Source organism: Elephantulus edwardii, unplaced genomic scaffold (assembly GCF_000299155.1).
Source record: "Elephantulus edwardii isolate Elephantulus edwardi_28Jun2011 unplaced genomic scaffold, EleEdw1.0 scaffold00026, whole genome shotgun sequence".
Lineage (NCBI taxonomy): Eukaryota > Metazoa > Chordata > Mammalia > Macroscelidea > Macroscelididae > Elephantulus > Elephantulus edwardii.
The window spans coordinates 14,646,570-14,671,416 of NW_006399776.1; the positions used below are offsets into that span (position 1 = coordinate 14,646,570).

Consider the following 24,847-nt stretch of genomic DNA (forward strand, 5'->3'; position numbering starts at 1 on the left):
CAGACTTTTAAGAAGAAACCAGACCACTTCCCGTTCTTTTTTAAGTGCATCTTGAAAGCTGCACTAGCTGAAACTGATGGAGAATTTTCACTTCATGAACAGACAGTCTTGCTCCTTTTTCTTGATCATTGCTTCAATAGTTTGGTAATTTATAATTGTTCTTTGGTTGTACTTTCTGATTTTCTTGTTCTAGGTTGAGTTTACGTAAGGCTTCCTCTGTAGCCAGCTTTTCATCCGTGGTGGTAGGGAATAAGGACAATGTTAAAAGCATTATTTCAATTCATTCTCACTGTAACCATTTTATAAAACTGGTTCACAAATAAATTTGGACTTGATACCTTATCCAGACTTAAAATTTAATGAACAGAAGAGAAATGTCCAGAGGTAGAATAAAAATGAGAAGCAGCAATGAGTTTGATTAATATGAAGTTTGGGTAGTGAGATTTGTGCTTCAGGCGGCACATAAAGATGTAGTTTCCCTACTTTTGCTATGTGCTAATAATGCACAGACTGGCTGGTCAAGAGGAGAGTTGTCTCTTGAGTTAACTGATAAGGTAAATGGGGTGATCTTTGAAAATGTTTTCTATTTTTATCATAAGATCATCTTTTAGATCCTACTATAATTATCTGAAGTTGTATATAAACAGAACAAATATAAATAAATATAAGTAGATATGATTCCCTATGGACATTCAACTAAAACAAGATTTAATTAATAGTTTGGTGCTCACCACTCTTATTGCCCTCCAGTCAAGTCCAACTCAGAACAATGTAGTGTGACGGTACAACAGCTCTAAGTGTTTCCTAGGCTATAAACTTTACAAAAGCTGATTGTCAGTTCTTTTCTTTGATAGAGGCAGTAGGTATATGTAAATGAACCGCCTTTTAGTTAGCAACACTCATTTAACCATTACCCCACCATGATTCTTTAGATCATACTCATACCAGTCAGTACTTTGAACTTTATATTATCTTAGCCAATTTAGCAAATAATTTATTGCTGAAATGCTACCTTCCTTTTTTTTAAAAAAAAAAGTATTGAACTTCCCAATATAACAGTATTATTAATTTGAAACTATTTGTGTTATGTTTCCTACCCAGGACTGAAGTAGACAGTATGTGATGACTTAAGTAGAAATGTTGGTACATTTATAAACTTCTTTTCTTACTGCCTTAAACAGGAAGTAGATTTGATCCGGAGTCAAGTACAGCAGCTTATCTCTCTTCCTATGTGGATGGGTTTGCAACCTGTAAGTATTTCATTTCAGAAATAAGTGTATAGCTGTATGTTATGAGTAGAACATGTGTATACTGTAAGAGATTCTAAACTGACAAAATAGATGTAAAAGTGATACAAAATTCACTATTCCTGCTTAGAAAATGTACATGATTGTATATTCATTTATCTTAGGAGTGTTTTTACAAGGTTTTTATATGTAAGTTAATGCATATTTCACCTAATGACTGTTGTTGTTCTGGTTATGTGCTGTTGAGTCACCTGCGACTCATAGTGACCCTGTATACAACAGCCCTAAACCCTGCTCTATCCTATGCCTATCTTATTGTCTCTGCTACACCTACGCCAATTACCCCAGTCTCCGAATCAGTCCGTCTCATCAAGGGTCTTTCCCTCTTGTGCTGTTCCTCCAGCCTCCCAAGCATGATGTGCCTCTCCAAGGACTGGTCTCTCCTTGCAGCATGTCCATAGTATGTCAGATGAAGCTTCAGAATCCTTGTCTCTAAGGAGCAGCGTGGTTTCACCCTCTCCAGAATGAACTTGTTTGTTCTCTTAGCAGTGCATAGTAATTCAGTATTCTTCTCCAACACCACCGCTCAAAGGCATCAATTCTCCTTCTGTCATCCCTAGTCTTTGTCCAGCTTTCTGATGCATAGCAAGTAATTGCAAAGATCATGGTCTGTATTAGGTATACTTGAGTCTCTAGACTGACATCGTTGCTGTGTAAGACTAAATATATATATTGAGCTGCTTATGAAAGAGGGATTAATTTAACAAAGTTTGTAGTCCTTGTACATATCTTTGGGTGAGATTAAAGACAAGCCTATTTACTGTGATTGGAGTGTACATAACAGCTATAGGAACAGGTCTGGGTTACATTTAATTTTAGCAGTTTTTTGTTTAATCCTTAGTGAATGATACTTATGTTCTTGTATCAAAAGCCTATTAATAGCTCTTATAAGTAAGAACTATCACATTTCATGGAATACTTAGAAATCTGTTTCCTATTGTGGTATTTTTAGATACTCCCCAAAATGCACACACATTCATAGATACCAGTTGATGCAGATGAAAACATAAGGGACATATAATTGTATCAGTTGGAAGTGACTCGTAGCTTACTCTCCTTGGTTTTCAAGGTTGTAAACCTTTACAGGAGGAAATTTCCTATCTTTATCCCTCAGATAACTAATCACTAAATTAAAATATATTATGTACTGTAAGAGCGAATGTGGTGATTGTAAGCATTTCCTTGGTTACTTATGTTAGCTGTTTTATGTTTATTGTTCCAGACTTATTTCCAGGCTTAAATGCTTATGTTCATAAGCTTTAATGCTCATTTACATAGATGTAAATCTCTTTTGTTTTTAAGTAAAAAGGATATTTGATTATTGAGCTTAAAATCTTGACTAGAAGAATCTTTGTCTTTTATTTCCTGTTACTAAGTATTAAGATGCAGTACTATTCAGAATAAACCTATTGAATTTCCTGTTCTCAGGTTTGCCGTGGTTAGTCTCAGGTTTTACTACATTGCTCTGTATCATCTCCGTATATAAGAAAACTGGCTTGTTATTTATTTAATCTTTTAAAAAGAGGTCACTAGTGGTTTAATCATATCTCTTTCAGGCACGATTGGAATTAGAGTTGAAAAAGACACCCAAGCTAAAAAAATTCTGGAACTTAATTAAAAAGAATGATGAAAAGATGGACCCAGAAGCAAGAGAACAGTATGTTGGCAAAGATTCATTCTATTTTGGTTTATTCTGTTGATTTATAGGTCCTAGAAGGTGTTGATAGGTTTGCCAAATCTGTCTTCTATATTTTTTTACTTTTTTTTTGGTGACTCTTGAATCCTAATTTAAAGGTTAACACATCTGAATTTTATACCAAGGACCCATTTTGTTTTTTCATCTTTGATATAATGTATTTTTAACATGTGCTACTTATCAAGATCATTTTTCAAAATGTATGGGTTATTTATCAATCACTTGTATTTGGATGAGCCAAATTGGTGTTCATGGCTATGCACCCAAGTGAAAGGACTTGCATATTGAAGGCAGAAATGGAAGTCAGGGCCATAGAGAGTTCAGATTAAGTCACACTGAGGTTATAACTAAAGCTAGAGGAAGAGTATATGAAATGACTTAGGTGGGGGTAGAAAGAGTATTTAAGGGAGATAAAGCAAAAGAATAAGGACTAGCGCACAGGAAAATGTCACAGCTGAAAAAGAAAAGCTTTTTAGAAAAGGATAATTAAGAGTTTGGAGAAGAACAAGAAAAGTCATTTTAGAGGAAAGGATAAAGAGAGAGTGGAAAGGGAAGGTTTCAGATGCTGCAGAGATGTGAAGAGAAACAGACTTGAGAATATCCCATTTGATTGTGCAGTTAAGACACTGTTGATCAGAAAAAAATCATGATGAGACTGAGACTGGCTATTAAACAAAGACATAGGAAAGAGGGAGCCATGTTTTCAAATATTGTTTCCAATTTCAGCGGGAAAGGAATATTTGAACAATTTAAGAAAGATAAGAAAGTTATATTCAGTGTTTTAACATAGGCTTTTGAAATAACTTTTTTAAAATAATGTTCTCGATGTAATCTGTGGTTTTAGGGCTTTTCAAGAAAGAAGATTTCTGTCACAACTTATCCAGAAGTTTATCTCTGTGCTGAAATCAGTCCCACTGTCTGGTAACTATCTTCCTTTACTCAACTCCCTTACTAATTTATCCTTCAGGTGTCCCTACTGTATTTCCTTATCTCTAGACTGAAAACTGCTTTTAGTTTTTTCAGTTATAATCTTAGTGTATTCCCTGTGCTTTTCAAGTATATTTTTAGTCTGAGAGTATGACTGCCTTGATGAATTATTTTTAAGGCATTGACTTGGTTATGGAAATGTTTATTTATTTAGCAAAGTTTTTTTTTTGTTTACTTACTAAATTCAATCCCTGTGCAAAATGTTGGAATACAATGCTGAGGAAAACTAGCACAGACCCTGCCCCTAAGTCACTTACTGTACATGTTGTAACTTTGCTGAGCAGTGTTTCCAGCTGACAGCAAATACTATTTGGAGGGAAAGAAGAGAATTCTTTTTTTAATTTGAAATACAAAATTAAATAAAATCAGAAATATTGAAAGTAAAATGGAGAGGAAAGGGGTTTCCATAACTTCCATTTATTGATGAACAACAAATTACTCTGATATAAAAATATATTCAGGGTTTACAAGATTATGAGAAAAGTATGCTGGTTTAGAGAGGGCATGAAAATGGATTATGTGCTTGGGAGAAAGGAAGCCGATTTGTATAAGAATAGAATAGGACTGTAGCTTTTTTTTTTTTTTTTACAGGGCTATGAAATATTATTTCCACAATATTTGTAGTTAAAAGAAGTTTGCATAGATTAAGATGTCAGGACTGTTGTTAGAAAAAATGAAAAACAAAAAACAAACCAAAAACCCAACAATGTAACACAAACCACTTATGAAGCAAATGTCAAGGCTGGAATTGCAACAGCAAACTTTTAACTCTGAGTAAGACTTCCTCTTGAGCCACCAGAAAAATGAAATTCTGTCAAGAGTAGCCCTCAAAACTTGAACATCAGATTCTAAACAGGCCATTATCAGTCATTTTCTTAAGCTATAAATATACATAGTGCAGAATTTGCTTATTTTCTTTTCTTCCCATTTTGAATAAAACTTTTCTTTGGCAATAAGGGGGAAAACAGAGGGCTGGTTTGAATGGATTTAATTAAAAATTATTCCCTTTAACTCTTCAGTTTAAGTAGTTGTATAATCCAAAGTAGGCCAGAAAACCTGGGTTCAGAGTCAATAAATAGTTAATAAATAACCATGTCCACTGCTTTTGAGTTGATTCCTACCCATGGTGACATTCTATCACCCAAGTCCCCAAAGCTCTAAATCTTTATGAGAGGAGATGACTATTTCCTTCAGAGCAGCTAGTTGATTTGATCCATTGTACTTTCATTTAGCACAGCATATAACATCAGACTACTCTGTCGGAGCTCTTTAAATAACTCTGTATCTTTATTAGATCAGTTTCTCTGGTTCTTCAGTCACAAGGGTTTTTACAACCCTTTGTTTTCTATTACACTACAGATAAATATATTTATTTAAGCGTTTGTTTGATGCTTCTGTAGGTCAGGCATATTGGTTCTTGTTGGAAGTCCTTAGTCTGAGTAGTAACAAGGACCCTACAGTTCTCTCCTTTTAGATCAGAATAATCTTGGCAGAGTAGTTTTAGCTAATAAAATGGTAGACCATTTCCTGTTATTAGGAAAACAGACAGACTTGACTTGTACTCTTAAAATGTCATTTCATATCATGTCCCAAGGTTGTGATTACTTAAAAAGAAATGTTTTTAAAAATAGTTCAGTGGAGAATGCTAATAAATAGCATAAAATTAGGCAGTAGTCTAAAAAAAATGGTACTCTATATATTGTTGGCAGCAAATTTGAAGTAGTACTTGGAAAAAAGTATTAAGAATTTCTTCTCTGATTAGTTTGGTGCATTTTGAAGATGTATTTATGTGTGCATGTGCTTATACACATATGCATACACATATGTGTTTAATATACATTCCCTTTCCAGTTACTCATGTCTCAAATTTTTTAAAAATAGAATTACTAAGTACAGATATTTTTAAGTTAACACTTTAAAAAATAGCTTTTCGAGCCTGATTTTTAAAATATATTTTTACCCCAAGCTAAATTTTATTTTCTCATAAAGAGCTAAATATAAGAGGACATGTGAGGTCTTACTCTGAATCATAGTACAATCGTGAGGAAAAGACAAATAACTTTGTTTAAATAATTAAGCAGCTGCCGGTTTTAAGATACAGCACACAGAATGGCCTAAGAAGAAAATTCTAATGTGTTTTCTCTCTCTATCTAGACCCTGTCACTATGGATAAAGTTCATTACTGTGAAAGATTCATTGAACTTATGATTGATCTAGAGGTAAAAAAATCATCTCCTGTGACACTTTTGTTACATAATCATTGAGGGGCTAAGAATAAGTACATGCTTGTGTTTGAAGTATTCATCATCTCATCCTGGTTTTCAAGTTATCACCTAGGAAAGAAAGCTACGAGTAATTGGCCCTTAATATTTTCACGTGATTATCCCATCCAGCATGGACTACCATTAGTAGACAAGAAATGACCTAGTATAGTCAATAAATATGAGTTCAGTAATGATGGTTTCTTTCATATGTTAATGCTTTTTCATAGAGTTTTTAACTAGTGACTGATACCTTGAAGCTATGACCATCTGTAACAATCTCATATTTCTTAATGTGCCTAATAATCTTGATAATAGGAAATACAGAAGCGATTGTCAACTCTTTGAAAAGAAGATTTTGTACTCAGTGCAAGATTTTAATGAAAAGTATACATGCAGAATTGGTATATTTCAGATTGAATTAATTTTCTTTACCTTTTTGATGTAGGAAATGAAAAAAAAACAAAAACCAAAACCTTTGTTCCTTTTCTAGAGTGTGGAATGGTTTTCTGAAATGGGTCTTAAGAGTTGTAGGCTAGCAGTAGTAAATCAGGAGAACTTCCTTCAAGTCTGGCTCTGCTAATAGCCATGAAGAATTACAGGAACCTCATATATGTCATTGTGTTGTTGTTGTTATGTGCCGTCGAGTCGCCTGTGACTCATAGCGACCCTATGTACAACAGCCCTAAACTCCGCTCTGTCCTGTGCCAATCGCACTGTCTCTGACACTCCCATCCCAATTATCCCAGTCTTTTCAACAGTGATTGCCACAGTCACACACTGTTTTAGCGTTGCCTTGATGCCGTGGTGGGGAAGGGAAGAAGAAGTAGGAGGAATCCACTGAGGGCTTTCCACTTGCTTATCTCCCCCAGTAGTTCTTCTGTTAAATCTATGCACAATATCTATTGAAATTTCTTCTAAGATTTTATTTAAAAGTTATTGGCTGAGATCATATTTTCATTTACTGGATTTTATTTTCACTTGGACTTAAAATGTCCTGTTGCCATTATTACTGTTTTTAAAACCTTGAAATGTTACTGAGTTTGTTTATATCATTAACCAGACCCTACTTTCTGTGTACTGTGTTTTCTGGAAAGTAAGCGTGTACTATATATGCATTTGATGTTGCTGAGTTAAGTATCAGTAGATTTCTCATCTAATTGTGGTAAATACATTTTAACTTACTGCTGTGGTACTTTCCCCCTAGGCCCTACTTCCCACACGGCGCTGGTTTAATACTATCCTGGATGATTCCCACCTTTTGGTTCACTGTTACCTTTCTAATCTTGTTCATAGGCAAGAGGATGGTCATCTTTTCTCCCAGGTGAGCTTTAATGTTTCTAAACATACTACAATTTTTTTCCCCCTTAAATTGATCTCCTCCCAATTCAACTAGAAATACATGGTTATAGCTCAAACTTAGGTCTTTTAATAACAGAATTGAATGATGCTACTACTTAGTCGTTGTAATGTCAAGTCTTAATATATAAAATGCATTTCATGTGAAGGTGACCTGTATTAATTATATATATAATATTTTGTTAATTACATAGAGTTTTATTTTATGATGTGAGGCATGTCCCATATCTTCACATATCTTGATCTCATAGAACTAAAGCTGTATTCCATATGGTTGTGGAATACAGTAGATGATGTCTTCATGTGAACTAAGCCTCAGTAAGGTGCTCTGATGGCAGAGTGGTTAAACCCTCATCTGCTAATGGAAATGTCAGTTGGAACTGACCCGCTGCCGTGTGAACGAAAAAGGCAGCCTGCTTTCATAAACAATTACTGCTTGTATAGATCAGCTTTATTCAGCCCTGTAGGGTTGCTCTGGATTGGAATTCAAAATAGCCACAATGGGTTTAGGTATTTTGAATGTACTAATATTGTAAGTTTCTCTTTGCCAAAGGTGGCAGTGACAAGAGACAGGCAGCAGCTTAGGCATATATTGTCTCGTCTCTCAGATGAGAATGCAGATGCACTTAGTTTGTTGCCTTCAGTAGAAAGTAAAAGTATTAATGGCTTTTTGGGGGGTTTTTTTTGCATTCTAATAATGCTTAATTGTTCAAGTGTGATAAAATACTTTTTTGTGGTCAAGTCTCATCTAACTTGGAGCTGGTTCTCCATTGGGTTTCTGAGGCTATCAGCTACATGGAAGGAGATTGTCCCTCTCTTAGGAGCCACTGTTCACCAGAGAGGCATGGCCTTTGGCCTAGAAGCACCAGAACTCCTTGCAAGTGTGATAGTAATTGAAAATAGACTTTGTAAGTGTACGTATACCTGTTTTAAGAGTTCTTTGATCTTACATCTATGAACATTCATCTTTTTTTCTTCTCTTGTAAAATTTCTACCCAGTCATTTGTGACATATGTCATTTGACATATGTCATTTGTGACATATGTTAGAATCCTAACCTGTCCTCTGCCATCAGCAATTTAACTAAATTGTTTGAGTGAGTGCAGTGAAAAGATGCTCTAGTGATGCTGCTGCCAGTGTACAAGGAAAGCAGAGCTTCATTAGCAGTGGGGCTTTGCCAACAAAATGGCTGATGACCATGAGACTGATTGAGAGAAGTGAGTTAGCTTTTAGAAGCAGGACATAGACATGAGTATCTCCTATTATGGATTCTCTTCATAGATGGCCTAAGTAAAAGATATCTGTACTGCTGTATCTTTACTAATTTGTACAAGTCTAAATCTATCTTTCTGCCATTAAAATACCTGGCTTCCTTTGATTTAATTCTTAGAATTAATGTCTAAGCGTTGGATTCCACCACCCTCCTTGACCATTTCCCAGTCCTTCACTCCCAGGCCACCCATTAGCCTCTGCTATCCCAGTAATTCTGCTATCCCACTGCCTTCCCCCCCCTTACGCTTTTTCTGTCTCCCCTCCCATTCTCCTTTTGAACATTTATACATATCTTGCTCAGTTTTCTTCTTACCGCAGTAGTGGTCTTAGGAAATACTTATCCTTACATGACTGAGATGTTTTACACAGTATAACGCGATCCAGTCTCTCCAAGTTATATAGTATTGTATGAAATAATTGTTCCTTAGCATTGCATGGTATTCCACTGTGTGAATGTACCACAGTTTCACAGTCCATTTATTTGTTGATGGACATTTGGGCTATTTCCATTTTCTTACTGTTTTGAATAATGCTCCTTGAACATAGGCGTTCAAATCTCTGTTTATGTCTCAGTTCTGATTTTCTTAGAAAATATTCCTAGCAGTGAATAGCTGGGTCATATGGGATTTCTGTCTAGGTTCAGCTTTTTGAGGAAATGCTAAACTGCCTTCCATTGTGGTTGTACCGTTTTCAGTCTGTCAGCAGTGCCTAGGAGTTCCAGTCTCTGTACATCCTCTCCAGTATTTATTGTTTGCTTTGTTATTAAATTTTGCTCTTGCTGCTGGAGTCAGATGGTATCTCATTGTGCTGACTTGCATCTCTCTGATTGCTGGTGATTTTGAACATTTTCTTATGTATTTCTTCGCTATCTGAATGTCCTTTGTAAAGAGTCTTCATTTTCTTTCTTTGCCCCTTTTATGATTGAGTTCTCAGTCTCTTTTTTTTTTTAAAAAAAAAATGGAGGCCCTGTAGGATTCTGTAAATTTTAGTTATGAGACCCTTGTCTGTAATGTCATTGCCAACTTTTTTGCAAATCTGGGCTATCTTTTCACCCTACTGTAGAAAGTTTTTGATGCACACAGGAATTTTATTTTAAGAAGGTCTCATTTGTAGATTTTATCTTCTCCATGTTGAGCATTTTTGGCTGTTTGCAAGGAACTAGTCATTTTGAAATCAGGAAGTGAGATACCTCTAATTTAATTTTTGTTTTCAGAAGAGCTTTTCTTTTTCTGGATCTCTTTCCTTTCCAAATGAATCTGGAAATTGTCTTTTTTTTATCTTCCTGAGGAAGAGTTTGTTATTTTTGTTGAATCTGTAAATTGCTTTTGATAGTATGGTCATTTTCACTATGTTGAGTAACTAGGAAATATGAATAATTATTTGGAAGCAGGAGTGGCATCCACTTCCGAAATGAGATGTTTCTGGAAACTCTATGAACTTTGATAATTGTTGATAGTTCTAGAATGGCATCAGGCCTTTTGTCCATAGGGTCACTATGAGCCGTGCTGACTCGAAGGCAATCAACAACAAAAACAACATGAATAATTAAGGATATGTCCTTAAAGGTCTATTACACCTTTAATCATTATATAGTCCTTCCTTATCCTTTGTGATGGTTTTCATCCTAAAGTCTTTTTAAGAGATTAGAATTGGCACTCCAGCTTGCTTATGGATGCCATTTGCTTGTTATCTTTTTTCTACCCTTTGATAATTAATCTGTCTCCTCATTTCTTAAATATGTCTCTTGTCAGCAGCATATTGATGTAGTTGGGGTTTTTTATCCATTCTGCTACTCTTTTTTTTCTTAATTGATGAGTTTAAGCCATTCACAGTGAGTGTGACCTTTGATAGACTAGATTTTTGCCATTTTGCTGCATTCCTTTTTCTGTTGTTACTGGTTACTTTGGTCCATCCACTTTCCTCTGTTGTATCTCTGTGAAAGACTTCTCTTAGTATTTATGGTAGATTTGATCATGTTTTCATGATTACTTAAAGTTTGTTTGCTTACAAAGGACCTAATTTCTCCTTTGTATTTGATGGACAGCGTTCCTGGGTACAGATACCACCACTGGCAATTGTTTTCTTTCACCCTTCTGTATACCACATCCGTTTCTTCTTGCTTGCATGGTATCTGCTGAGACTTCAGAGCTTAATTACATTGGTTTTCCTTTGTAGGTGACCATGTTTGTCTCATGCTGCTTTTAGTATTCTATCCTTGTCTTTGATTTTGAAGTTGTACAGGATATGTCTTGATGGTTTCCTTTTTGGGATCTAGCCTGTTTGGTATTCGCTGATCTTCTAGAACATTTATTTCCTTGTGTTTCATGATACCTGGAAAGTTTTCTTCTATCTCTTCCACAGTTTTTTTCCATGTTATTTAGTTTCCTGTTCTGGAATTCCACTCACATATATGTTGTTCCCCTTGATGTCATCCCACATGATTCTAATGTTTTCTTCATTTTTCCCTCTGTCTTCTCAGTTTGTTCTTCTTGTAAGTTCTCCTTGAAATTCTTTTCTAACTTGCTGATTCTCTATTTCATCTCTTTTGTTCTGCTTTTTTGTGCCTCCATCAAATTGAGAATTTCTGCCTTGATTTTCTGGATTTATTTCCTTGCTTTTCTGTTGTTTCTAGTATTTTGTTGATTGTGTACTATCTTGTGATGATTTTTTTCCCTTTCTTATTGCTCTATGTTTGAATTTGTGTGCTGTTCCCTTGGTATTCTGTGAAGTCGATTGGAGTCGATGTTTCTCTCATGAGTGGACAAAGCCTTTGAGGGGAGCTGGGAACATCCCATAATGAAGCCCCAGGAATGCAGCCCAGGAGCCATCCCTCCCTGAGTGTTTGTGGTCCCAGTGTTCCTTTGTTTTCTTCTTGGTTCAATTTAGAATTTTAAAATTTAGAATTGCAAATTTTTCTCTGTAGGGGATTATGCATGTAAAATAGATTTTTCACAATTTCTTTTTAAAGCACATGCCTTAAATACTTAAATAAAACATATTTTGAATGTGTTCTGAAATGTTTGTTGCAATGTTTATATCCCTGAAGTTTTTCAGCTCTTTTAGAAAAGTATGTGCACACTATTTGTTATGAAGTTTGTATTAAGTAATATTTATGCATACTTTCTTTTTCATATGTTGAGTTCTTACAGTTTACTGATTTAAATACATTCTTTTAGCTTTTGGACATGCTGAAGTTCTATACTGGCTTTGAAATCAATGATCAGACTGGAAATGCTCTGACAGAAAATGAAATGACCACAATTCACTATGATAGAATCACTTCTCTACAGGTAATTGAAATGCGTTAATGCCTTTGCTTATTCTTCAAGATGCTGGGTCACACTAGAAATGAGTTTTTTTGTTAGTTGTTAATGTGTCGTTGAGTCAAGTCCTTTGAACAACAAACCAGATCTGATTGGCCCTAACCTGTGCATCCTCACAATCTCCAACATGGTCCAGCACAAGATACTGATTCCATAGTATTTTCATCTTAATTTTCTTTTTTTACTTCTAATTCTTATAAATTCTTGGTGGCTAGAGGGTGGGGATGGAGAAATACAGGCCGTCTTTCACTGTTGCTCCTAATTCCTTTCATGCTAAACCTATACCTAGATCAAGAGGCTGTTGTAAAAACAGAGCAATAAACAGTACGTGGTTTAAAATTAAGACATTAATTCCTGTAAAAATTTACAGCCTTGGAAACTTAATGGAGGGTTGCCAAGAGTTGCATCAGCAGTGGTGAGCTTTTTGATTTATGGTAATCATATACGTGGGGTTTGTGAGTAGTGGTAGTGTAACTGACTCACATGACTTTTATTATCTGCCATGTCATCCACTGTCAAAGTCATTGGCATCAAGCCAGAACCAACTTAAAGCTCTTCCACCATCCAGTTTCTGAGATTATAGATGGCAGGGGAGGAGACTGCCCTTTGTTTTGCAGAGTGATGGGTAGATTCGAACTTCCAGAGAGGCTTGACCTTTGCGGTAGCCGCACAATCCCTGTGGTCTGTGACACCTTAGAGTATGTGCAGACTGCTGTGTCTTTTTGCATAGGACTATTTCAGACAGGTTTAGGAAATAACCTGGGTGCTAGTATTGGGGTGTTTTTCATACCTTTACAGAGCTCCAGGCAAAATAAAAATGCAAGAACCCTATATTTTTTGTCTTCTTATCTCAAGCTGTTTCTCCAGTGGTATTTTCTTTGGGGCTTTCTCTCAGTCTCATTAGGCCAGTTCTAAAAAATAAAGTGAGAATTTTGCATTTTGGGTTTATTTTCAAATCTATTTGTTTCATAATCTCTTTCTCTGTTCTTTCAATAAAAATGTATCCGTGATTATTTTCACTTTTTGTGTGTGTGTGAAAGACTGACTTTTGTTTTACATTCTTCATAGAAAACTTATCTTTTGTTCCCATGTATTGGAACTTTCTGGTTAAATTAGACCATAAATTTATATGAAAAGCCTATAAAAAAAGGGAAAATGTTTCTTTTTTTAGAAAATTACTATTTTCATGATAAAATTTGTAAATGGCTATGTTGATATATGTAAATAATTAATTGTTACGATTTTATTATTTTCTAGAGAGCGGCTTTTGCACATTTTCCTGAACTCTATGATTTTGCTCTTGCGAATGTGGCCCAAGTAGATACTCGAGAATCCTTGGTCAAATGTTTTGGACCTCTTAGGTAAGAAAACATAAAAAATAACCATTTGTTCTCTTTCAGTATCTTGTGAACAGTGTTATTAACAATATTTTTATAAATCATATGTTGCTTTCAGTCACTTTTGTAGTCATTTGCACTACTCTGTGGGAAGACGATGGTCAGTCTCCTCCGGTGCAGTTTTCTACCTGTGGAAAGCTGCTGGAAGTTCAGCTGTGGGTCGGGCGGGTCAAACTCAGCAGCCCACAACAGAAACTTTACCTAGCATTGCACCACCCTATTGATAACTACAGTTAGAGCTCTGTCTAACATTGGATATCTTTGAGTCACTTGAGTATTATTTTTCTTTCTTTTTTGGGAATATTAATATATCTATGTTTTTATGACTTAAGTTTTTATAGACCTTAGATTTTAGTTAGAGTAAAACATAATACTTGAGTCCTGTTAGTCACAAACACAGCAAAAACTATTTAATACTCATTACGTATGATAGTTCACAGGAGAAGGATGAATAATCTCCTCCCATGCGATTAACTGCCTCTGATAACCTGCTAGAGGGTCAGCTGTCCGTCAGTTCTGACTCAGCAAGAACAGAAAGATTTCATCTTAATTACCTTGTTGATGGTATCAGGGGGACCAGTCACTGAAAAGGCCCAAAGCAGGGCTTTTTTTTTCCCTTCAGGAAAAAAGAGACTATACAGAAGAAACTGACACAGTGGCTGCAACACTGGACTCAACGCAGAAATGCTTGATTGTGAAGATGGTTCAGGACCAGTCATTGTTTCATTTTCTTGTATATAGGAACACTCTGAGTCATAAATCAGTGACACCTAACAATGTCACAGTGTCACCATGTTATTAACTGCGGTTGAGTCATAAGCCACCCTGTGAACGGTAGATCTGAACTCTGTCCTCCCTTGCTTCATCCTTAGTGACCCCAACACATTTGAGCCATTGCCACAGACACTGTATCTATCTTGTGGTGTTGTCATGTGCCATTGAGTCACCTGCTGCTCATAGCCCCTAAACAACAGCCCTAAATCCTGCTCTGTCCTGGGCCAGTCCCACTGTCTGCAACATACCTATCCCCATTACGTCAGTCACTGAATCTATCCACCTCATAGAGGATCTTCTCTCCTGCACTGTCCCTCCACTCTCCCATGCATAACATCCTTCTCGAAAGACTGGTCCCTCCTTGCAACATGTCCAGAGTATGTCATACAAGTCTTCAGAATCTTTGCCTCCAAGGAGCAGCCTGATTTAACCCTCTCCAGGACAAACCTGTTCATTCTCTTAGCAGTCCATGGTATATTCAATACTCTAACACGACAGCTCAAAGACATCAATTCTCTTTGTGTCATCCCTAGTCATTGTCCAGCTTTCTGATGCAAGTAATTGCAAAGACCATGGCCTGTATCAGGCACACCTTAGTCTCCAGAGTGACACCATTGCTCTTCAGTACTTTGGAGAGGTCCCTAACAACAGACTTAACCATCACAATATGATGCTGCTGGTGCTGTTAACAGTCTCATTCTTTTCACTATCCATCCTGATGCTGCCAGTTGGCCCATTGGTGAGAATCTTTGCCTTCTTGATACTGAGCCTCAATCCATACTGAAGGCTGCAGTTCTTGACCTTCTGCATCTAGACACTGTAAATGCAAAATATCGAAGTAAACCACGGATATGTAGTTTGATTGTAAGCTAAGGTGGTATCATGGCTACTCATTAACTTTTTTAACAGTTGTTGGTGATTGCCGTCAAGTTGAGCATGACTCATAGGACCCTCTAAACAAACGACCTGAAGCCTTTCTTTAACTATCATCATTTCTCAAAGTTCATAGAGTTTGCAGAGGCATGTTATTTAGGAAGTAGTGCTAGAGAAATTGGTGCCATGTGCACGCAAATTAGGGACCTTGATTCATACCTTGAATATTGCCTAAAAAATTAATTCTATATATTTTATAAACCTGAATGTCAATGTGGAAAGTTTTAGAAGAGCTAAAAGGTCTGTGATTTGAATCCAGCAGCTTCTCTGTACATAGGGTTGCTATGAGTCGCAGGTGATTCGACGGCACATAACAACAACACACAGCACGCGGGAGCAATTATTTTGTAAATTAATACCTAAGATAGGAGGGACTGGAGATCATTATGCTGAGTAAATTCAGTCCCACAAGGACAAATACTGTATAAAACCATTTTTATAGAATGAGTATAAAGATGGGGGGAGGGGGTCGAAGCAGAGGGATGAGGATGTGCAGGGGGAGGAGGGGATTAATCATGGGGTTGTACAGTTTGATGAGTAGGGGTTTGAGGGAATTGAAAAAAATCCATTCTGGAAAAGATATATTAAAATTTTGTAAATAAATTAATATAATAAGAAAAAAATAAGAGAAAACTATATAGAGCATCTGGCAAAATGCAGTACTCATTGTTTTACAGTGCTCATAATTCAACCTCAAAAATAGGCAACATGTTTGACCCTGTCAGAAGCTCAGACAGGAATATTTGGTGTCTTAACCTGATGGAGTTGTGATGCTCACCCAACAGCTTGCTTCCTAGTTTGACTGTGCCAGCAACTCTGAGAGAAAGAGGAGCAATGGCTTCTTACAGTTCAAAGCCTCTGAAATGGAGGATCATCTGCGAATACATTCTGACTGGAATAATGATAGTCTGCCTTCTTTTAGTACCCTCTAGGTGTGGTGAATACATTTTAATTTAGACCTTGTTTACCTAATTCCCTAATCAATTTTAAAATATCAAAACAATACAAGCAATCTTCTTGGATCACAGCACTATAAAATTAAAAATAATACCAAGAAAGCTCTGGCGGCCTAGTGGCAAGAAGCTGCACACATATAGTGAAGGCACACAGTTTGAGGCCACCAGCTGCTCCATGGGAGAAGGATGGCCAGTCTCCTCCCATGAAATTAACTGCCTCAGGAAACCCACCAGAGGGTGGTTCTGAGTCTACAGTACACAGTACTACTATGAAGAAAGCCAAGGGACTAGGGAATCAGACTAAAACCTACTGGTACCAAGGAGAGTATGAAATTTTTAAAAAATTCCTAAAAGCAGATAAGAGTGAATGATACAGCGTACCGAAATTTTTGAGACATAGAGAAAATAAAGTGCCCAGACGTTATTTTATAATAGTAAACTCATCACAAAATAAGAAAGCATCAAAATTAGTGCCTTAACCCAACAACTTCAACATTCAAAGAAAAGCATCAGCAATTAAAAAAATCCTGCAGACTCCAAAAGAAAGAAAAAAATAATAATTAATAATAATTATAGCTTAAGTACATGAAAACAACAAAAACAATAGAATAAGACTATTGGGGTGGTTTAGAAAACACTCTCATATTGCCACTCAGTTCCATTTATAGCTTGCCCTCCAGTGGTTTTTTGGAGGTGGAAAATTGCCCAGCTCTCTCCTTGTGAAGCGATTGGTGGATTTGAACCACCAGCGAGCTGTGACCTTCAGGTTAGTTTCAATCACCATTAGCTTTAACAAACAGAGAAGATGCAAATGATATTAATAAGAAATAAATTAGATGACATTGAAACAGAATTTACCAAAACAAATGCTTTCAGAAACTGTTTCTATCAAAGTTAAAAAACGTAGACGAAATGAACCCATTTCTGGATGTGCAGCCTACAAACTGATACAAACTAAGGTAGAAAATTTGAAGAGACTCATAACAAAAGAAACTGAGCAACTCACGAAGAAAAAAATTCTGGCCTAGACATCTTTACTGAAAAATTCTAACAGCTATTTGGAGGACTGATCAGGTCTGTTCTAACTGTGGTAGAATTTAGTACAGGAGGGCATGATTATTTTTTGTGATGTGAAATTAGGTGCGATTGAATCGAGTATGACTCATAGCAGCCCTATGAACAACAGACCTGAACCTTGCCCTGTCCTGTGCCACCATCATCATCATCTTTGACACATCATTTGAGCGCATTTCTGCAGTCACTGTGTCAGTCCATCTTGTTGTTTCTCTGACCTTCCATCTTTCCAAGCATGAAATCTTTCTAAGAATAGCTTCTCTTAGCAACATTACCATAGTAGGAGAGAGAGAGTTTTACCATTCATTCCTCTAAGAACAACTCTGGCTGCACTTTTGCCAAGACATATCTGTTTGTTCTTTTAGCAGTCTGTGAGATATTCAGTACTCTTCTCCTCTAACAACTCAAAGGCATCAATTCTTATTCTTTTGTCCTTATTCTTTTTCCAGCTCTCATATGTGTAGCAAGTGATTGAAAAGACCATAGCCTGAATGAGGAACACATTAGTCTTCAGACTGACATGATTACTCCTCAGTATTTTGGAGATGTCTAGGACAGTGGACTTGCCCAAATGCAGTAACATCCGCTAATCTGACTGTTGATACCAAGGGTATTGATTATTGATCCAAGCTAGTTGAAATAATTGACAACTTCAGACCTTTCTCAGTCTTTCATAATCCTTATTGTCTTCAGTGGTTAGTACCTTTGTTTTCTTGCTGTTCAGATGTAGTCCACATCACAGGCTATAGTCCTTGATCTGCAGCAAGCATTTCAGGTCCTCACTTAAAGATAGGTGTATGATCTGCTAGTAATGCAGGTTGTTGATGCGTCTTCCTCTGATCCTGATGCCATATTCCTCTTCATAGAGTCCATTGTCACGAAGTATTTGTTCAGCATACAGATTGAATAGATAAGAAGAAAGATTATTACATTGCTGAGACGTACCCTTCCTGATTTTAATCCATGCTGTGTTTGAGCAACGACTTTTTGATCTAGGTATGGATTTTGCTTGATCACAAGCTCTGGGATTCCCATTCTCAGTGATTGTCAATGCCTTTGCTTAGTCAGTAAAGCACAAATAAATGTTCTTCTGGTCTTAATTACTTTCTGCCAGCATCCATCTGACATCAGCAGTGCTATCCCTGGTGCCAGCGTCTTCTGAACCCAGACTAAACTTCTGGCAGATCCCTGTCATTGTACTGCTCTAGCCACTTAGGGACAATCTTTAGCACCATTTGCTTGCATGTGATATTTATCATACTGTTCAGTAAAGTCCACGTTATATTAGATCACCTTTCTTGGCAATGGAAATGGATCTCTTCCAGTCTGTTGGCCAAGCATCTGTTCTCCAAATTTCCTGACATAGACTGTTGAGTCCATCCAACCAAGCTTGCAGTTGTTAGTTCAAACATGTCAGTTGGTATCCCATCGATTCCTGTGGTCTTCTCTTTTGCCACTGCCTTCCATGAATCTTGAACTTCTTTCTGCATTATCATTGACTTTTGTTCTTATGGTACTTTTGAAATCTTTCCATGTCAGCCAATTCTTTTTGTTGTGGTAATTCTTCTATCTTTTCTTAATACTTCCTAGATCATTCAATATTTTGCCAAGAGCATCTTTCATTATTCTAACTCGAGACTTGAATTTTGTTTTTCAGTTCTTTCCTTTTGAGAAATACAGAGTGAGTTTTTGCCTTTTTAGTCTCTGAAACTCTACATGATCATGTCAGTGTGGGAAAAGCACTTAATGAAATCCAACACCTATTCCTGGTAAATATTTTCAGTAAAATAGGAATCAACAGAGAGCTACCAGAAGTCCAGGCTGGGTTTAGAAGGGGTCGTGGTACTAGAGATATTGTAGCTGATGTTAGATGGCTCTTGGCTGAAAGCAGGGAATACCAGAGGAATGTCTATCTGTGTTTCATTGACTATGCAAAGGCATTTGACTGTGTAGATCATAACAAACTATGGTTGACTCTGAGAAGAATGGGAATCCCAGGACACTTGATCATTCTAATGTGAAACTTACACTTGGACCAGGAGGCAGTCGTTAGAACAGAGCAAGGGAACACTGCATGGTTCAAAATTGGGAAGGGCGTACGCCAGGGATGCATTCTATCTCCATACCTTTTCAACCTATATGCAGAACAGATTATCCGGGAGGCTGGGCTCTATGAGGAGAAATGTGGGGTCAAGATTGGTGGACGATTTATCAACAATCTGCGTTATGTGGATGACACAACCCTGCTTGCTGAAACTGAAGAGGACGTGAAGCGCCTGCTGCAGAGTGTCAAGGACTGCAGCCTACAATATGGTTTGAGGCTCAATGTCAAGAAGACAAAGATTCTCACCACTGGACCAATTGGCAGCATCAGGATGGATGGTGAAGAGATTGAGATTGTACACAGCTTTAGTTTGCTTGGCTCCATAGTCAACAGTCTTGGCACCAGCAGCCAGGAAGTTAAAAGGCGCATTGCCATGGGAAAGTCTGCTGTTAGGGACCTCTCCAAAGTACTGAAGAGCAGTGGTGTCTCGCTGGAGACTAAGGTGCGTCTGATACAGGCCATGGTCTTCACAATCACTTGTTATGCATCAGAGAGTTGGACAGTGACCAAGGAGCATAGAAGGAGAATTGATGCCTTTGAGCTGTGGTGCTGGAGAAGAGTATTGAGAATACCATGGACTGCTAGGAAAACAAACAGATTTGTCCTGGAAAGGGTTAAACCGGGTGGCTCCTTGGAGGCAAGGATTCTGAGGCTCCGTCTAACATACTTTGGACATGTTGTGAGGAGAGACCGGTCTTTAGAGAGGGACACCATGCTTGAGAGGGTGGAGGGACAGCGCAGGAGAGGAAGGCCCTCTATGAGGTGGATTGATTCAGTGACTGGGATAATTGGAATGGGAGTGTCGGAGACAGTGCGATTGGCACAGGACAGAGCGAAGTTTAGGGCTGTTGTACATAAGGTCACTATGAGTCGCAGGTGATTCGACGGCACATAACAACAACAACAACAACAAAATAGGAATAGATGAAGACATTGCCCAATATTATTAGAACCACACGTACGAAACCTACAGCCTCATCTTCCTACTTATAGATCTAAGTGAAGTAGTGTGCATGCAAAAATCTAAATAAGGACTTTATTCATAATTTTAAAAAGTTGAAAAGAAAACAAGTATCTTTTAGCTGCTGATTAAATAAAGTGATGGAACACTGCTCAACAATAAAGAAAATAACTGTAGATGTACCTCACATGGGTGAATCGCAAATGGGTTAGGTTGAATGAAGGATCATGCTTTATATGTTTAAAAAATCAAGTATATGGAATCATACACTTTATTTAGAATATAAGTGTGTAATTTATACATATATATGATTGCATATGCTTGATTATCTTAAAAGGGCTCACTAAGTGGTTGCTGTTGACAGGATAGACAGAAAAGGACATTTGGTGCAGTATTGATGGTGTATGGTAAATTGCATTTAGGTATTGGCAAGTGGTCAAACTCAAGATAGAAAATTTTAGGTTTTTACTTGAAAGCTCAGATTTTGCCATTAGCAATAAATTTCATATTTTTCTCTTGAAATGACCAACTTATATATTTTGAGAAAAGTTTTCTGTGTAACCAAGTTTTAATAACCATAGTTATTCTAATCATTGTTTGAATAACCATAGTTTTATAATTTTCTTAGTCCTGTCTTTCTAGCAAAATTGTGTTCCATGGCAGAGGTAACCAGTTTAGCTTAAATGCAAAACCCAAATGCTTTTGTTTAAGAATCACAATTCCTTATGCAGCACAGATACTTATGTATATTTACCATTTTATTACATAGAATATTAAAGCAAATAAACCAGATTATCAGGACTCAAAGTTAAATCACATTAATGATTTTTCACTCTTTTGCAAAGGTATTCTTAAACTGTTATGTTTGTTTTCTTTTTTGTTTTGTTCTTTATTCACTCAGTGTCTGAAGAATACTGAAAGTACTGGTAATAAAGGCTAATGCCACTGCCTTGATTCATGCTAAGATGCCAGCAATTTCTTTACTATTAGTTTGAACTCTCGTAAATAAATAGACAGTCAGAAGAACAATTAATAGACAGCGTATTATTATTAATATTAAAAAACCCACACACACAAGACCCACGAGCAACGTTGCCTTTGCTGAGTCCCTGAAACAATTTCAGTGATCTGTAGAAATGTGCACAAGGCATTTTAAGAACCCTGTGCTAGAATTTTTGTAGAAATGTAGAGAAGACATTTTAGGAACCCTGTGCTACAATTTCTGGCTCGTTTCTGTAGTTGCTGTCAATGAGGTAAAATTACATTTTCTAGGTAAAAGATTTTAAACTTGCCTAAAAAGTAAATGAAAATATTTTGATCATTCTTTATCACACAGTTCAAATACACTCCACCAGGTGGCATCATACCTCTGCTTGTTGCCACCCCTTCCTAAAGATGAAGACACAGCTTTGGAGAAAGAATTTCTTCTAGAATTACTAGTAAGTATCATTGTCTTTTGAATTTTGCCCATGATTTTTTTCCCCTTTTCTTTTTGATTTATTCTTATCTTGTTTTGAGATACAGGTCTTAAAACAGTTTTTCACTAGATGAAAAATTAGAGAAGTCATATCTATTGGATTTATATCATAATTGGTCTTTTCATCTCCTAAATTTTTTTGTCAAGTCTTTTACCTCTTAAAATGCATAATGCTTAGCCAGTACTATTTTTTTTTTTTTAAAAGTCAGTATTTTTAACAGCTTCTGTGTCAGGCACTAAACTGGGGCCATTGAAGACACTTTAATAGCTGGCAGCATTTCAATTTTTAAAGCAACACGATTATCATTGACCTAGTAGTTTAAGAAAGGGATTGCTCAGTCATTTTAAGAGTTGAGGGGCTTTTAACTTCCAAACTAGACTCTTCTTTAAATTAGTTTTTTGTGTTGTTTTTTTTTTTTAAAAGCAAGAGTTTTGGTCTTTTTTGTTTTTTTTAATTTTATTGGGAAAAACATATTGGGAGTACAAGGAGGTGAGGGTTGGGGGCAGACGGGTGAGGATTTACAGGGATGAAAATTGCAGGGGTGCAGTTGGAGGGCTGTACAATTTGGTTGGAGGGGGGAGCAGGTGAAGGAAATTAAAAGGATCCAGTGGGGACCAGATGCTACCGGGGGATGGAAAGCATATTCCAATGGTGATTAAACCAACTGTCTTATTGATTTGGGAACTGGATGCAGACTGTCCAGCTTCTTCATGCTGAACAGGGGCATAGATGTGAAGGGGGAAAGGGAGGACACTTTATCACCTTACTGGTGGTCTTGGGTTAAAGCTGCTTGCCTTCTTGTTCTGTTAGAAGATGTTTTCCTGACATTTGCTCCCCTCTGGACTTCAAAATGTTTTTCCAGGTGGGTCCAGTGGGGATGGCTGGTTGAACCCAGAGGATCCATCCCCCTTTGCTTCCTTAGCTGTCAGTTGTATTTCCTTTTTGTCACAGCCACAGGGTTCAGGATCAGGTCTGGAGTAAAACTCAGTGTTAGGGTTACCTATAGGAAAGGGAGCAAACCTAGAGAGCACAAACTTGTGAGTTACAAATAGAAGGTCTTTGGGGGTGTTACTTTCAGATTTACTGGGGAAGAGGGTTGCCGAATGTAGCCTAGATAAAATTCTCTGGATACCCTAGGCATTTTTTTTCCCCACCCAGGGGTCAGATGGCACAATCTGGGGACTGAGGAGCTCACCCTGAAGGCCACGCCCCGAGCAGAGGGCCATGAGTAGAGGGCCATGACGGCTCGCCCCGAGCCAGGGGCCAAAGACAGCCCGCCCCGAGCAGAGGGCCGTGACTGCTCGCCCTTGGCTGGGGGCCGAAGACAGCCCACCCTGAGCAGAGAGCCAATGGTTCACCCCCAGCAGGGCAACACCCCCTGGGGGCTGGGTGGTACACTCCCCCTCCAGTTGCCCCCACCCCAGTCTGGACCCCTCGCCTGACCGAAGACGATGTGGCCAGGGACAGTGTCCCCAATTCCAGCACCCCCACCTTTAACCCCCCCCCCCCAATAAATGGTCATACTGTAATTTGAAGTAGGTGACACTGCCCTCCCCCTTTATAAATGGCAAAGGGAACCTGAGAGTTGTGAACAGACTCCTCCCAGGTCTAAACAGCTTTTGGCAGAAGCATTCAACATCAAAATATGTGGTGCATTTAGGATGTCGGTCCTCTTGGACATGCTGCCACTGTTAAGTGTCATCAAGTAGACCACTCACAGTGACTTTCAACAATCCATCATACCAGTGATCCTCTTTTCTGGCCTGTCCAAGGAAACCCAAACCTTTAGGCAGCCAGGGCGCCTAAAAATAATGTGGTGAATTTAGGATGTCGGTCCTCTTGGACATACTGCCACTGTTAAGTGTCATCAAGTAGACAACTCACAGTGACTTTCAACAATCCATTGTACCGGTGATCCTCTTTTCTGGCCTGTCCAAGGAAACCCAAACCTGTAGGTGGCTGGGGTGCGTGTCCCCCCGCGTGGGCAACTGGGCGCGTGACCCCGCAGGCGGCCGCCCACCTCCCCACCACTGCCGTCCTGGCTCCAAGAATTCTCCCCAGAACAAGTCCACTCTGCGGCAGTGTGGTGGCTCCACTGCACCGGTCTCAGGGAGGGCCGATGCCTACCATTCATCCTGGGTGAGGGAATCCCTGTGTTCTGGCAGCGGAAGCCTCATGGAGCTGCAGCGGGGGCAATGCAGTGCGTGCTCTGCAGGAGGGGGCTGGGAGCTGCGGGACTCATCCATTCCTCCTTGGGAATCCTTGAATTCCTGTTGTTGAGCCTTAATCTTCACTGAAGACCAGTCATCAGCTGTTTAACTGTTCAATTATCAATAAACAGAGGCCTGTAGAAGGCCATAGTGGCCCTCCTCCGAGTGGCCTGCTGCTCCCGCAGCTCACCACGATGTCTCTGCCTTCACCGCCATCTTGGATCCCCTAAATTAGTTTTTAAAGTTCATTAAAGTAATATTTTATTTTAGAAGCAGAAGTAGCATCTGCTTCCTAAACAGCATGCCTCCAGAAACTGTGATCTTTGATAAATGTCAGTAGTTAATAGAAAGGCTTCAGGCCTTTTGCTCATAGGGTCACTGTGAGTTGTGCTCAGCTCAAAGGCAATGAACAACAATATTTTATAAGTAAAATCCATTACTTTGACAAATACAGTTATGAAGTGAAAGTCTTGCCCTTCTAACTCCTGTAGATAACATTATCATTTCTGTCCTTCGAGGTGTTTTTTAACATCATAGTTTTAATTTATTTTAATTATGTAAGTTAAATGTGAATACTTTAAAAGTAATAATAAGGGAGCTCTGGTGGCCTAGTGGCAAGAAGCTGCACTGCAATCCCAGAGGCATGCAGTTCGGAGCCACCAGATGGTCTGCTGGAGAAGGAGGGCAATCTCCTCCTGTACTAGTTGGATTCGATTTGATGGTACACACACTCCAAATAAATAAAATAAATAAAT

At 38.0% G+C, this 24,847-nt stretch overlaps 1 protein-coding gene across 1 annotated transcript in view; it reads left to right on the forward strand.

Annotated features, from left to right (window-relative positions):
* The window catches only part of AQR (aquarius intron-binding spliceosomal factor), a 124,342-nt gene that overhangs the window by 26,737 nt on the left and 72,758 nt on the right, over positions 1 to 24,847 (forward strand). The window contains exons 6-14 of the mRNA XM_006883231.1: positions 4 to 144; positions 1,182 to 1,250; positions 2,864 to 2,964; positions 3,848 to 3,924; positions 6,145 to 6,209; positions 7,459 to 7,575; positions 12,059 to 12,172; positions 13,463 to 13,566; positions 21,741 to 21,843. Of these exons, the coding sequence (XP_006883293.1) occupies positions 4 to 144; positions 1,182 to 1,250; positions 2,864 to 2,964; positions 3,848 to 3,924; positions 6,145 to 6,209; positions 7,459 to 7,575; positions 12,059 to 12,172; positions 13,463 to 13,566; positions 21,741 to 21,843 (891 nt within the window). The remainder of the gene's footprint in view (positions 1 to 3; positions 145 to 1,181; positions 1,251 to 2,863; positions 2,965 to 3,847; positions 3,925 to 6,144; positions 6,210 to 7,458; positions 7,576 to 12,058; positions 12,173 to 13,462; positions 13,567 to 21,740; positions 21,844 to 24,847) is intronic.